The 14594-nt window shown below is 42.3% G+C and overlaps 1 protein-coding gene across 3 annotated transcripts in view; it reads left to right on the top strand.

Moving 5' to 3' along the window:
* Positions 1-14594, top strand: part of SGCG (sarcoglycan gamma) — a 93820-nt gene that overhangs the window by 61891 nt on the left and 17335 nt on the right. For all 3 annotated transcript variants that reach the window (XM_075563590.1, XM_075563592.1, XM_075563591.1), the window contains exons 3-5: positions 2180-2281; positions 4066-4153; positions 14210-14329. In XM_075563590.1, coding sequence (XP_075419705.1) covers positions 2180-2281; positions 4066-4153; positions 14210-14329 — 310 coding nt within the window. The remainder of the gene's footprint in view (positions 1-2179; positions 2282-4065; positions 4154-14209; positions 14330-14594) is intronic.

Genomic DNA, 14594 nt, shown 5'->3' with positions numbered 1-14594 from the left:
GGTTTTTTAAATTTTTTGGTACCCCCTTGTCTGCCTGTTCATATCTCTGTAGCATATATAACATGCAGTGGGATTTCTGGGTCATAGGGAGTTTCCATTCCCAGCTGTTTGAGGAAGTGCCATTTTATTTGAGTCTAGCAGGTTCTCGGTGCAGGACTTCTGGGTACAAAGCACATTCTCTTATTGATCAGGACATCCTCAAAGTACTCAAAGAGGGAGGGAGGAGTGAGTGCATAGAGACAAAACCTGATGCTTTGGTTTATCAGGAATGGTGGGGGAAGAGCATTGGGGAACAATCAATGAATGAGGGTAGGGGAGGGAATATTAGGATTGATTGTGATTAAGTATATATAACTTTTAAAAAATGATTTAACTATGGAAGTGTATGATATGTGAAAATTATATCAAGAGAACTACTTAGAAAAAGGAAATCAAACTTGACCTATGGGTTACCATGAATGAAGGAGGAAAAGGTGTTGCTTAGGGGGCATTGGGTTTATTTTAATGGTGGTGGAACAATTTGGAGAAGAGATCAATAATGGTTGTACAACATGTATAATCAATGGCACTGAATTATACATGTAGACATTGTTGAATTGGTGAATGTTTTGTTGTGTATATATTTTTTGCCGCCATAGAAAAAAATACACGAAGAAGAAAATGTTCTAAAATGTGCTGTGGTAATGATTTTACAACTCTTGATATGATTGATCTATTAAATTGTATGATTGGTGGATGGAGTGCCAATAAAACTGTTTGAAAAAGGCACAATGTGGAGTTGGTCTTCTAGGTGGGAAAACCACTGCCGTCAAATTGATTCTGACGCACTACAACCCTATAACATGGAATTGACCCCGTGGTTCCTCAGAGAAGCCAATAGAAGGGTTTGAACCTCCCACCTTGCAACTAGCAGTTGAATGCTTAACCATTGTCCCACTGAGGTTCTTTCTTGTAACTGTATGCCCTCCCAGAGCTCCATTTTGTTGCATTTAAAGCTTAATATTTTAAAAATAACTTTAAAGTGTTACTTAAAAAAATAAATCATTTTAATGGGGACTCTTACATCTCCTATAATAATCCATACATCAATTTTATCAAGCACACTTGTACATATGTTGCCATCATCATTTTCAAAGGATTTTCTTTCTACTGAGCCCTTGGTATCAGCTCCTCTTTTTTCCCTCCCTCCCCCACACTCCCACCCTTGTGACCCCTTGATAAATTATAAATTACTATTATTTTCATCTCTTACACCATCCCCTGTCCCCCTTCATGAACACTTCTGTGGTTCATCCCCCTAGGGGGGTGGGGGAAGAGGTTATACATAATCATTGCAATCAACTTCCCCTTTCTACCCCTTCTCTCCTCACCTTCCCCGGACTCGCATGGTATCTCTATTTCCATTATTGTTCCTGAGATGTTTATCTGCCTTGGTTTCTGTGCGTCAGGAGCTCTTTTCTGTATCAGTGTAAATGTTCTGTCTAGCCAGATTTACAAGGTAGAACTGGGATCATGACAGTGGGGCAGAGGAAGCATTAAAGAACTAGAGGAATGTGTGTGTTTCATCGGTGCTAAACTGCACCTTGGCTGACCCATCCCTTCCTTGTGACCCTTCTATGACGGGATGTCCAATTGTCTACAGAGGGCCGTTGCATCTCCACTCCAATGTCCCTCATTCATACCCATATGAATATGTGTTTGGAGTAGACAAATATTCTGCTCCTGTAGACACCTCATGGTCACATAGGGTGGTGTGCTTCTTCCATGTGGGCTTTGTTGCTTCCCTGCTAGATGACCACTTATTTAACTTCAAGCCTTTAAGAGCCCAGACTCTATATCTTTTAATAGCCCGGAACCATCCGTAAAGTTTTACATTTTTAATAAGATTATTTTTCTTAAACTGAGCAGTTGATTCTTGAGTGTCTGTTGTAAGCTGATGATATAAATCTTACATATGTTTTCTAAATAACCCTTTGTATTCATACAATATTTTATACAATATTAAATGTTAAACAAAAGCAACTTGAGTTTTAGCTAAGATATTTAGGAGAAATAGAAAATCGTTCCTGTCAGGAAATCTATTTTTTAAATGCATTCATAATTTAGGTTGCTACTAAGAGAAGTAAAAGAATGAGTGAAAATATATTTTTTAATCTCTATTGTCTCCTCTTTTTAATAGACAGGCATGGGTCATATGCTTGTAACAAAAGATGGACTTCGCCTAGAAGGGGAATCCGAATTTTTGTTCCCATTGTATGTCAAAGAAATACGCTCAAGAATGGTAAGTAAATTATGAGATATGTAGATGAATTATGTTTTATGGAAAAAATGTTTAAATAGCAAATAAATATACTTTGTAGGAGCTATCTTAGAGCATGTATGTGTACAAACATTCCTGATAGATTCTTTTTTTTTTCCCCACCCCCGATAGATTCTTTATAAAAGCTGGACTATTAGGTTGTGGTAACAATCTCTCACATTACTTTCTAATAGAGTTAAGAATACTCCACTTTAGTTCCTGTGGGTCAACCCCACATGCATATATAGATATGTCTGTGGATTTTTCCACATGAAAATTTGCATGTGCTACATATATTATAGGGAGCATAGGGGACCCAATCACGGAAACTTATTAGACATAACCAAACAGCTCTCAGGACTGAGCTGTTGGACTTGGGGGCTAAGGGGCGTAGTCCTAGAGGACATCTAGATCAATTGGCGTAACACGTTCATAAAGATCATGTTCTAAAATGATCTTTTTAAGGAAAGGTAATGTTCTGCATCTCCATTGGGTGAGTGATGGCTGGAGTCTTAGAAGCTTCAAGAGGGCCACTTGACACACTAGTCACCTCCTCCTACCGAGAGCCAAGGAGAGGGAATACAACCAGACACTCAGGCAGCAATTCGTCCAAAGGACAAAAGGATCCCGTGAATCTCAGCCTCTGTCCGTTTGAGACCAGAAGCACTCGGTGGTGCCCACATTACTGCTACCAACCAGGCTGCCCAGGGGCACAGTAGAAAGTCCCAGTTAGAATGGGAGAAAAGTGTAAAACAAAACCCAAATTCATTTTCTTAAAAAGACTTAGCTTGCTGGTTTGACGGAGACTGGAGGAACCCTCGAGACGCTGGCCCTAACTCACCCTTTTAACATGGAACCGAAGTCACTCCCGGAGGCCACTTCTTAGGCAAATAAGAGACTGGCCTCTAAAAGGAACAATACCGTTCATGAGGAATGACCGCCCAAGGATATGCATGACAGGGCAACACTTACCCCAACACAAAAATGAGAAGGCAGAAAAGAGCAGAGAAACTTCCAAGTCGGTGGTTCAAACCTACCAACCATTGCTTGGGAGAAAGATGAGGCTGTCTGTCTGCTTTTATATATATATATATATATATATATATATATATATATATATATATATATATATATATATATATATATATATATATATATATATGGTCTTGGGAACACTATATATATGTGTGTGTGGTCTCTGGAACACTATTTAGGGTTTCTGTGACTCTGAATCAACTCAAAGGTGGTGGATTTGGTTTGAGTTTGGACAAAAATTAAAATTTTGAAATTTTAATTTATTGGAAACCAAAATGCCTTGATTAACACTTAAATGTGCTAACTCATAAATGAAGGGCGAGAATGGCTTCAAAACTCAAAAAATGCAAATCTATCTCACAAACTATAAATGTAAAAACTGTGGAATTGGTACATGCTTTGCTGTGTATTTTTCTCAGAATCAAAAGCCATAAAATAAGTAATTTTTTTACAGGAAGAACACGTGTTGAAATCGAAAGTACTATAAGCCTTCAGGGATTGTTATATTTTATGGGGTGGGGAGGACTTATTCAAATGTTCAGTCCCTTAGTTTAATATTATCCCAAAGTTTGTGGGTTTTTTAACAAGTTTAGCCCATGTTTGTAGGACCACAGTTTCTGTGACTGTGGAGAAAATCGCTTATGAAATCCCTAAACACATGTGCAAGATAAAGACATGCACAAAGTAAGTAGCATATTATTTTGCTAACCTTATGCAACCTCTTGCTTTAGGACTCCTCCCTGCTCTTGCAATCAACTCAGAATGTGACGGTGAATGCCCGAAATTCTGAAGGAGAGGTCACGGGCAGATTAAAAGTGGGTGAGTGACATCTCATCCAGCTGCCTTGCACCTGTGTGTACCATGAACAGCTGTGCTTAATGAATCCATGCTGTCTTGCTTCAAAATAAGTCACGGCTGTTTATGAACAAGCCACGTAAGTAGGTCTTTTCTCGAGATCATGCTCTGCTGACTTTCGAGAACAGTTATCACCACAGAGGACAGAGTGCTTCAAGTCAAGTTCATTTAGTTCCAAGATCTACTGGACCATTGAAGTGAGCTGGAGAAACAACATGTTTATTGCAAGGATGCAGTCGAATCTCACAGAGATTAAAGGAAGAGGACTAACGTGTAGTTGGCTTCAAGAAATCAAAGCCCAAAGTATACATTCCCTCTCATTCTTCCCCTCCTCTCTCTCCCTCTCGCATCCTCTCTTCCTACAACAGCTCCATCCAGGCCCAGGGGAGCAGCCGTCAAGAAATCAAACTGGTTATTTGTTATTTATTACGAGGAGAACATCTGCCAAAGGCCTCTTTAAGGTGAGGGAAACCAAGGTCGCCTGGCCCAAGCCACGGCATCTTTAGTCAGCTCATATGCTTGCGAAAGATGAACGATAAACGCACGGAAGACAGGAGGAGAGTTAACACGTTTGATGTGCCGTGTTGGCAAAGAGTTGTGGAAAAACACCAGGGGCGGCTGCGTGGGACCGCAGGTCCGTCATGGAGGAAGTGCAGGCAGAACACCCTCGAAAGCAAGGATGGTGAGACTTCATCTCGCTTGTTTGACACAATGTTCAAAAAGACTGACGTCGTTTCGCACAAGCATGATGTCCTTCCTTGGTAACGTGGAACAGCAGACACCTGGGACTTCTGCCTCCTGTGGACTTTTTCTTTGCTGTCGTTTCTGCCTGGAATCGTCTTTCCCTCTGTCTTTACCTCTATTGTTTCTGTTTGCTCTTCAGATTTTCACTTACCAATATTTCCTTCAGGGAGACTGCCCCCCGCCCCCACTGCTAACATTTACCACCGGAAGCTAAACTGATTGATTAGTCTGACATTCTTTCAAGCCAGGGTCCCTGATTATTTGGTCCTCAGCTAGCTCATGGCTTCGCATAGTGCTGTGTGTAATGAGCCAGTCAATACGTACCGGTCTGTGCCCACTGAATAATTGCTTAGGCTAAGACACCACCCTGAACTTGGCATAGGAATCCAAGAGACAGGAAGATGCAAGTTGGCCCAATGTTGATATTTTTCAGCGTACAGTTCTGGGTCAGGGCCTTCAGGGACTTTGGCTAAGGTGGATAGATACTGACACAAGACCTAGAAAGTCAAGGTGAGGGTCATGAATGAGAAGCAAAGCCATGGTTCAATAGTCAAGCTAAGATAGAACTGTGATGGAGTCCATTCGGAATGAGGAAATGGAGAGTCATTCAAGACAGTTGCTCATTGGACTTCTCACTAGTCTGATCCCATTAAAACCCAGTTGCTGCCGAGTCCCCCCGACTCATGGTGACCCCGGTGTGTGAGTGCACAACTGTGCTCCACAGACTTTTCAGTGGATGAGACTGTGAAACTAGTCTTCCAGACCGTCCTTCTGCAGGATCAGAGGTCTGAGCGTTGTTGGTGAGTCATGGCTGCAACAGATGTACTGAAAGTTAGTGTTAGGCGACACAGGAAAGCTAATTAACACCAGGATTGCGGACTGAATAATACAAAATGACACCCAAAAAGCAGTAAAGCTAAGACTTCAACACAGTATTTGTACCATACCATATGTGGAGCTGCAGAATATTTCGTTTCTTTTTTAAAGGTCTTTGTGCCTTTATTTAAAAGGAGAAAATGGACAGAATGAGGAAAAGACGTTATCAACGAGGCATATTATATGTAAAGGGAAATTTGGTGTTTTCACGAGAACAAATCCTTAAGCTTGTTTCATAAATGTAATTAGTCAGATGCTAAAGAGGTTGACCTTTGCTTCTTTATTTGTAGCATCGATTTTCATTAAAAATTTTATTTTACCAGTTACTCCTTATCATCATGGCAGAATTTGAATTTTATTTCTTAAAGATCTCTGCTGCAGAAGGCGATTACTTGCTTAATTCTAATGGATACCCAGTGAGTTCATGAAAACCAAGAGATGTTCATAAATGTATTGAGATCAATCATATAAACTCAGTAATTTTAAGGGGTGATTGTTAATGTCTTTGTGGGCTTCTGTTCATCTAGAGAACAGTGTGACTTCCTTTGAAGTGGAAAACATATTAAATATTAACTGTCTATATTTTAAAAAATCTATCTTAGAAGAAGTGCAGCCAGAATGCTCCTTTACAGGAAAGGATGGAGAGACTTCATCTCCTGTACTTGGGGCATATTGTTGGCGAGACAAGTCCCTGGAGAAGGACGTCATATTTGGTCAAGTTGAAGGGCAAAGAAGACGAGGAAGGGCGTCAACAAGACGGACGGACACCCTGGCTGCAGCAATGGGCTTAAGCATAGGAACAATTGTGAGGATGGCACAGGATCAGGCAGGGTTTCATTCTGTTGTGTGTATGGGTCAGAACTGACTTGATAGCATCCAACAACAACAACAACAACATAATTTTAAAACAAAAGATAAAGAAGGCATTGTATTCCCCTCTGTACCTCCCTCCCAAATAGTTCCTTTAACCTGGAGGGCCTCTTTCTTCTTTCACCAGGAAAATGTTAACTCACTCTTGAAGGGTCAGCCCAGACATGGTCTTTCCCAGGCTCACCATCCTCACCCCCAAGAATGGATGATGAGACCATCATGGGGGTCTCTCATTAAACCGTGTCCATATTTGGATCACACAAATATTCCAATCAGACCAGTTGCTATCTAGTCAGCTCCAGCTCAGGACAACCCTGTAAGTGTTAAAAATAGACTGTGCCCCAACAGTAACCGATTTTCAGAAGCAGGATTTTCATTGAGGATGTCGCTAGATGTACTTGAACTTCCAACATTTTTTTTGCCTTCTGATTTTTTTTAATTTAATAAATCTTTTTATTGGGGCTCATATAACTCTTATCACAATCCATACATACATCAATTGTGTAAAGCACACTTATACATTCATTGCCCTCATCATTCTCAAAATTCGCCTTCCGCTTGGGTTCCTGGAATCAGCTCCCTGATTTCCTTTTTTCCCTCCCCCTCCCTTCCCCCTTCCCCCTCCCTCACGAATCCTTAATAATTTATTAATTATCATTTTATCTTATCTTACACTATCCGGCACCTCCCTTCACCCACTTTCCTGTTGCCCACCCCCCAGAAAGGAGGTTATATGTAGGTCCCCAAGATTGGTTCCCTCTCTCTAACCCACTCCTCTTCCCTCCTGATATCAGCACTCTCACTCTTGGTCCTGAAGGGTTCATCTATCCTAGATTTCTTGTGTTTACGATCCCATCTGTACCGCTGTGCATCCCCTGATCTGACCAGGTTTGCCAGGTAGAATTGGGATCATGATAGTTGGGGGGAGGAAGGGGGGAGGAAGTGTTTAAGAACTAGAGGTAAGTTGTGAGTTTCATTATTGCTACACTGCACCCTAAGTGACTCATCTCCTCCCCACTACCCCTCTGCAAGGGATGTCTAGTTGTCTACAGATGGACATTAGGTCCCCATCATGCACTCCCCTCATTCACGATGATATGATTTCTCCCCCCGCCTTTGGTGCTTGAAACCTGATCCCCTAGGCCCTTCATGGTCACACATGTTGGTGTGCTGCTTCCATGTGGGCTCTGTTGCTTCTGAGCTAGATGGCTGCTTGTTTACTTTCAAGCCTTTAAGTCCCCAAATGCTATATCTCTTTTTAACACTTGGGGGGAAAAAAAACTCACTACCCTAGAGACAGAGTAGAGCTTCCTCTGTGAGTGTTTCTGAGACCGTGACTCTTTATGGGATGTCCAAGCCTCTTCTTTCTTCAGCAGAGCGACTGGTGCTATCTCCCTGCTGACCTTCTGTAGCGGACCAAGTGCAACCACTATGTAACCAGGGCGCCTTGTTTGGATCTTAGTGTCCTAGACCTAGGGGTGAGTGCTTTTCTCCTGAGCGTACTGTCTCATTAGTTACATCTTACTGATTTATGCCCTCGTTTGCACCACAGAGCCTGCATCAGAAAATCATGCAATGCATTTGAATTGAGAAGACTGGACTAATCTTTCTCCACGTAGTGGATTTAAGTAAGAATTTCCATAGCAGTACTACTCATAGCATATTCTCCAGAATAGGCCAGGTATTAGACCACAAAGCAAGCCTCAATCAATTTAAAAACAATGAAATGCTACAAATCATCTTCCAGATCATAAAGCTCTATAATTAGAAATCAGCAATAGGAATCCCAAGGGGAAAATCAAATGATGAAAATTGAATAACACTTGGCTTAAAAACTACCGAATAATAGAAGAAATCTTTAAAAATGAAACTACAAAATTCCTTAAATGAGAACTAATAACATAACATACCAAAATCTTTGGGAACATGGCAAAAGCAGTGCTCAAGAATACTATTTACACTAGTGAACATACCTCTCAAAGAAGAAGATGAGCTGTGTTTGTGCCACCCGCCCCCCTCTTCCTGTATCTCTCCACCATTTCTCGAGACAGTCGCTGACTGGGGTTCTCACTCCACGCTCTTCCCTTGTGTCTGCCGGCTTCTGAAGATGCCAATCTGTCTCCCTCTTTCAGTTACACACCTCTCCACATGGTCCTGCATGTGTTCCAGCAATCGCCCCTTTCTGTCTGTGAGATTGTACTATGGAAAACTTAACTTTCACTCATAAAAGTTTACTTGACTTGGAAAAAAAAACCAAAATCAACATCCCAACCCAATGTCTCCAACAATGAGATAAAGAGCAGCAAAATAAGCCTACAGTTAACAGACCAACAAATGAAAGTGAATATTAGAGCAGAAGTAAATAAAAGAGAAAAATATAAAGAAACAACAAAACTAGAAGTTGGTTCTTTGAAAAGATTAACAAAATCAGAAAAATATCAGCAAATCTAACAAAGGAAAAAGAGAAGACACAAATAACACACACGAATGAAGTGAGCAGTGTGAGAATACAGCCGACATAAATAACAAGAATAGCAGAATATGATGAAGAACTGCATTCCAACGAAGTTGAACATCTAGAACAGACAAATCTCTAGAAACACACTACCTACCTAAACCAATCTGAACTAACATAGAAAAGCTAAACAGACCCATTGTGAAGGAAGAATTGACCAGGTCATTGAAAAAGTCCAAACAACGACCAAGATTCCAGTTCAAATGGCTCAACTGGCAAATTCTTCTCAGAGAAGAGTAGACACCAACTCAACTGAAACTATCCCAGTGTCCAGAAAGGAGGGCATGCTACTGAATTCATTTTATGAAGTTAGAAATAACTGGGAAGAAAACCAAGCAAAACTAACAGTAAAAATATTATAGACCAGTATCCCTCATGAATATAGACACAAAAATTCTCATCAAAATCCTTACCAATAGATTTTAATAACATACCAAAAATAATAATACTACATCATAGCCAAAAGAAATTCATACCAGGGTTACAAAGATCACTCAATATCAGAAAAGCAAACAATGTTATAATCCACCACATAAAAAACAAGGAATAGAACCATAAGATCATATAAGACATTTGACAAAATCCAACACTTTTGCCCTATAAAAATCCTCGACCAACCAGAAATGGAAAGGAAATTCCTCAACATAATTAAGAGTGTATATACAAAGCCAACAGCCAGCATTACTGTAAATGGAGGGGATTCCCTTTAGGAACCAGAAGCAGACAAAGAAGCCTATTCAGTATTGTCCTGGAAGCCTGAGACAACAGAAGGAAAAGGAAGGCATGCAAATTGGCAAAGAAGCAGCAAAACTCTCTGTGTGGGTATGATCCTAAGTGTGGAAAATAAAATAAGCTCAGCAAGAAAATTGTTGGAACTAATTTAAAGACTCAGCAAAATGCCAAAGTACAAGGTCAATATACAAAAGTCAGTCTAATTCTTTTACCCTCACAAGGAGAACTCTGAAAAGGAAACCAGGAAAAACATCCAAAAGGCGAAATAGTTAGAAATAAACATGCTCAGAGAAACAAAAGATGTTTACAAAGAAAACTACAAAACATTACAACAAGGAACCAAAAGAGATCTCAGTAAGGGGAAGACAACACTGTGAAAATGTCAAAACTATCCCAACGAGCCCATTGGTGCAGTCACTGTATCGATCCCTCTTTTTCACTCCCCCTCCTACTTGATTCAGTATGAGGCGCTTCTCCAGGGACTGACCCCAAATGATGACACACCCAAAGTACACGAGACAAAGTCTCACCTTCCATGCTTCTAAGGAGCATCCTGGTTGCACTTCCTCTCAGACCAGTGTGTTTTTCTCATGATCCACGCTATATTCCATATTCCTTGCCAAGGTCATAATTCAAAGCCATCAGTTCTTCCTAGGTCTTCCTTTACCCAGTGTCCAGCTTTCCCACGGCTACGAGATGAATGAAAGTACCATGGCATGGGGCAGGCTCACCTTAGTCTTCAAAGAGACATCCTTCCCCTTCAGCACTTTTTTTCCCTCTTTTTAATCATTTTATTAGGGGCTCATACAACTCTTATCACAATCCATACATACTTCAATTGTGTAAAGCACATTTTTACATTCATTGCCCTCATCCTTCTCAACACATTTGCTCTCCACTGAAGCCCCTGGCATCAGGTCCTCATTTTCCCCCTCCCCCCACCCCCTCCCTCATGAATCCTTGATCATTTATAAATTATTATTTTGTCATATCTTGCCCTATCTGACATCTCCCTTCATCCACTTCCCTGTTGTCCATCCCCCAGGGAGTAGGTCACTTGTAGATCTTTATAATCGGTTCCCCCTTTCCAACCCACCCTCCCTCCACCCTCCAAGTATCGCCCCCTCACACCACTGTTCCTGAAGGGATCATCCTCCTGGATTCCCAGTTCCTCTCTGTACCAGTGTGCATCCTCTGGTCTAGCCAGAGTGTCAAGGTAGAATTGGGATCATGATAGTGGGTGGGGGGGACATTTAGGAACTAGAGGAAAGTTGTATTTTTCATCGTTGCTACATTGCACCCTGACTGGCTCATCTCCTCCCCGAGACCCCTCTGTAAGGGGTGTCCAGTGGCCTACAAATGGGCTTTGGGTCTCTACTCCACAGTCCCCCGTTCATTCACTATGGTAAGATTTTTTGTTCTGATGATGCCTGATACCTGATCCCTTCATCACCTCGTGATCACACAGGCTGGTGTGCTTCTTCCATGTGGGCTTTATTGCTTCTCAGCTAGATGGCCACTTGTTTACCTTCAAGCCTTTAAGACCCCAGATGCTATATCTTTTGATAGCTGGGCACCATCAGCTTTCTTCGCCACATTGGCTTATTCACCCGCTTTGTTTTCAGCAATTGTGTCAGGAAGGTGAGCATCATAGAATGCCAATTTAATAGAAGAAAGTATTCTTGCATTGAGAGAGTACTTGAGTGGAGGCCCAATGTCCTTCTGCTACCTTAATACTAAACCTATACATATATGTGCATAGATCTATTTCCCCATCCTAATATATAAATATATTTGCATATGTACGTGTCTCTGTCTAGGCCTCTATAAATGCCCTTTGCCTCCCAGCTCTTTCCTCTATTTCCTTTGACTTTCCTCCTGTCCCACTATCATGCTCAGTCCCCACCAGGGTTTCATCAATTCCTCTTGGTTACATTACCCTTGATCATGCCCTACCAGGCCTCCCACACCCACCTCACCACCGATTTGGGTCACTTGTTGTTCCCTTGTCCCTGGGTTTGTTGACACCACTCCCTTCAGCACTTTTAACAAGGCCTACTGCAACAGATTTGCCCAATGTAATATATCATTTGATTTCTTGACTACAGCTTTCATGAGTGTTGATGGTGGAGGGTTGACGGTGGAGACATAAGTTAATAACTGCAGGGATCAGTTCAGGAGTGTACGAACATAAGGCGGTGGAAAACCAAACCAGATCCTCTAAACTCCTGCAAGCATTCGATCCCAGTTCCTTCTATGTGGTTTCATTGCTGTGCTGCTCGTGACTTTTGCATTGACTCTAACTCACAGTAGGAGTCTCCCCTGCAGGAGAACTTCTCCACAAGGCTTTCCAGGATTGTGGATCATTCGATGTACAGATTATCTCCTTATTCCCGCAGAGCAGCCGGCAGGTTTGAACGGCTAGCTTTTTTTCCTAGCAGCCCAAACCCTCTAATCCTCAGCCACCAGGGTGCCTTCTTGTTAGGTGCCATCGAATCTCTTCAATGCAACTAAGTCAATGACACCCATCAAACAAAATAAACAAGCATCGAGCCGGTGCCGAATGAGGACGACCTAATGCACGACCGAAGGAAACACTGCCTGGTCCTGTGCTGTCGTCTCCATTTCCCCCATTCTTGAGCCGTGGAGGCAGCAACAGTGTCCACCCAGCTCCTGGAGGGCCTTCCTCTCTTTTGTTGCCCCGCACTTTTCCAAACATGACGTCCTTCCCCGGGAACTGCTCTCTCCGGACAGCACGTCCAAAGTCTATAAGAAGACGTCACGCCATCCTTGCCTCTAAAGAGCCCTCTGGCCATACTTGGTCCAAACAGATCAGGTGTCCTTTGAGCAGTCCACGGCACTTTCAGTACTCCTCTCCAGCACCACAAGGCCAATGCACTGATGCGGCTTCAGTCTGCCTTCTTCAAAGTCCAACTCTCACATGCATCTGAGGCCATTGAAAATACCATGGCTTGAGTCAGGGGCACCTTAGTCTGCAAAGCCGTCGCCTTGCTTTTCAACGCTCTAAAGAGGTCTTCTGCAGCAGACTTACCTAAGACGATGCTCCTTGGGCGCCTATTTGCTAAGCACTTGGCGAGGCAAGCAAGCAAGCACTTCGTGAGTCACTGACTAGGAAGGCATGGGTCTAAATCAGCAACTCTCAACCTGTGGTTCACAACCCCTTAGGGGGTTGAATGACCCTTTCACAGGGGCCACTCAATTCATAACAGTAGCAAAATGACAGTGATGAAGTAGCAACGAAAAGAATTGTATGGTTGGGAGGTCACCACAAAATGAGGAACTGTAGTAAAGGGTCACGGCACTAGGAAGGCTGAGAACCACTAAAGCCCAGGTGAAGGGCTTAACCTTGGCAGGGGAAGGAAGCGACTGTCCCTGTGGTGGGAAGAAAAGAGATCCGTGAAACAGAAATGGTTTAGGTGATGGGAAAGCATTTACCAGAGAGTGGTTTCACATAGGCCCATTTGCTAGAGGGAGGAAGAGCTCAGAACCCCTTATTAGAATATGGGCAGAGTAAAACATCTGAAAATGATCCGTCCCCTCGATTAACTTGAGCAATAAGAGGGAGCCATTCATAAAATGATCATTTCCAAATCAAGGTTCAGGATGCAAAATCCTCTGTTGGTTAATACTCAGAAGAATGTCTAAGTAGAAGAATTATATTATTTGGGGGTGTAGTTTGGAAACCTGAGAAAATAAAAAAGAGTGATGTCTATTGGATGTAGAATCATTTTACTAGGGGGGGGCGGGTATCAGAACTCAAATTCTATTCGGAAGATAATGCAAGTTTTCCACAAACTGTTTTTTAACCTTGTTATCGTTGAGAATATCCCTCGCAAGCTATGCACCGATTCAACCCTTCCTCCAGGTGCGTACTCTTCAGTGTCACTGTCCTTGTCTGGGTTTTCTTCCTCCTTCAACATGAATTCACTGCCCCCTGAGATTCCTAGCTCATCTCCCCCCCCCCCCCCCCCCCGATAGTAAAGGTTTTGTGGTTTTCCTCTGCCCTGGCTCACCTCAGTTAGAATGGCAACTTAATCAGAGACCTTTTACATGGTCCACAAAATGTTTGAAGCCCCTTCCTAGTTAGGCTTATCATTGACAACATTCCACCATAGGAGCACAAAGAGTACTGCTGTTAACAAGCCCCAACTGTTTCGTAGCTCGGCAGCTCTGGGTGGCATGACTTTTATTAAAATAGAGATTTAAAGAGTTCATATCTAGCAAACACACACTATCGTGAACTGTTTTCATGAATCCCTCAGGTCCCCAAATGGTGGATGTTCAGAGTCGGCAGTTTCAGATCAACTCCAAGGATGGCAAGCCACTGTTTACAGCCGATGAAAAGGAAGTGGTCATTGGTACAGGGAGACTTCGAGTGACTGGTATGTAACCACAAGTGAGAAAAACAGCACCCCAGAGAGGACACATCTGGAGAAGTGAATTACACTTTTGGCATGTTTTCCCTGAAATCTTTCTGGCTGTTAAGCAAAGCCCGTTTGAATGATTGACGTTTCTTCCTGGCATTTCTTTAGATATCCATTGATCGTCTTCAGAAGAATGAGCTCTGCTTCATAGACTCACTGCTACCCTTTACCTCTGTCCATTTGACATAGCCCCGAAGTGCATCATACCTTCCTCCATCAGCCA

This window comes from Tenrec ecaudatus, chromosome 11 (assembly GCF_050624435.1).
Source record: "Tenrec ecaudatus isolate mTenEca1 chromosome 11, mTenEca1.hap1, whole genome shotgun sequence".
NCBI classification, from domain to species: domain Eukaryota; kingdom Metazoa; phylum Chordata; class Mammalia; order Afrosoricida; family Tenrecidae; genus Tenrec; species Tenrec ecaudatus.
Note: the sequence above shows the minus strand (reverse complement) of the source record. Positions and strands in the feature narration are given on the sequence as shown.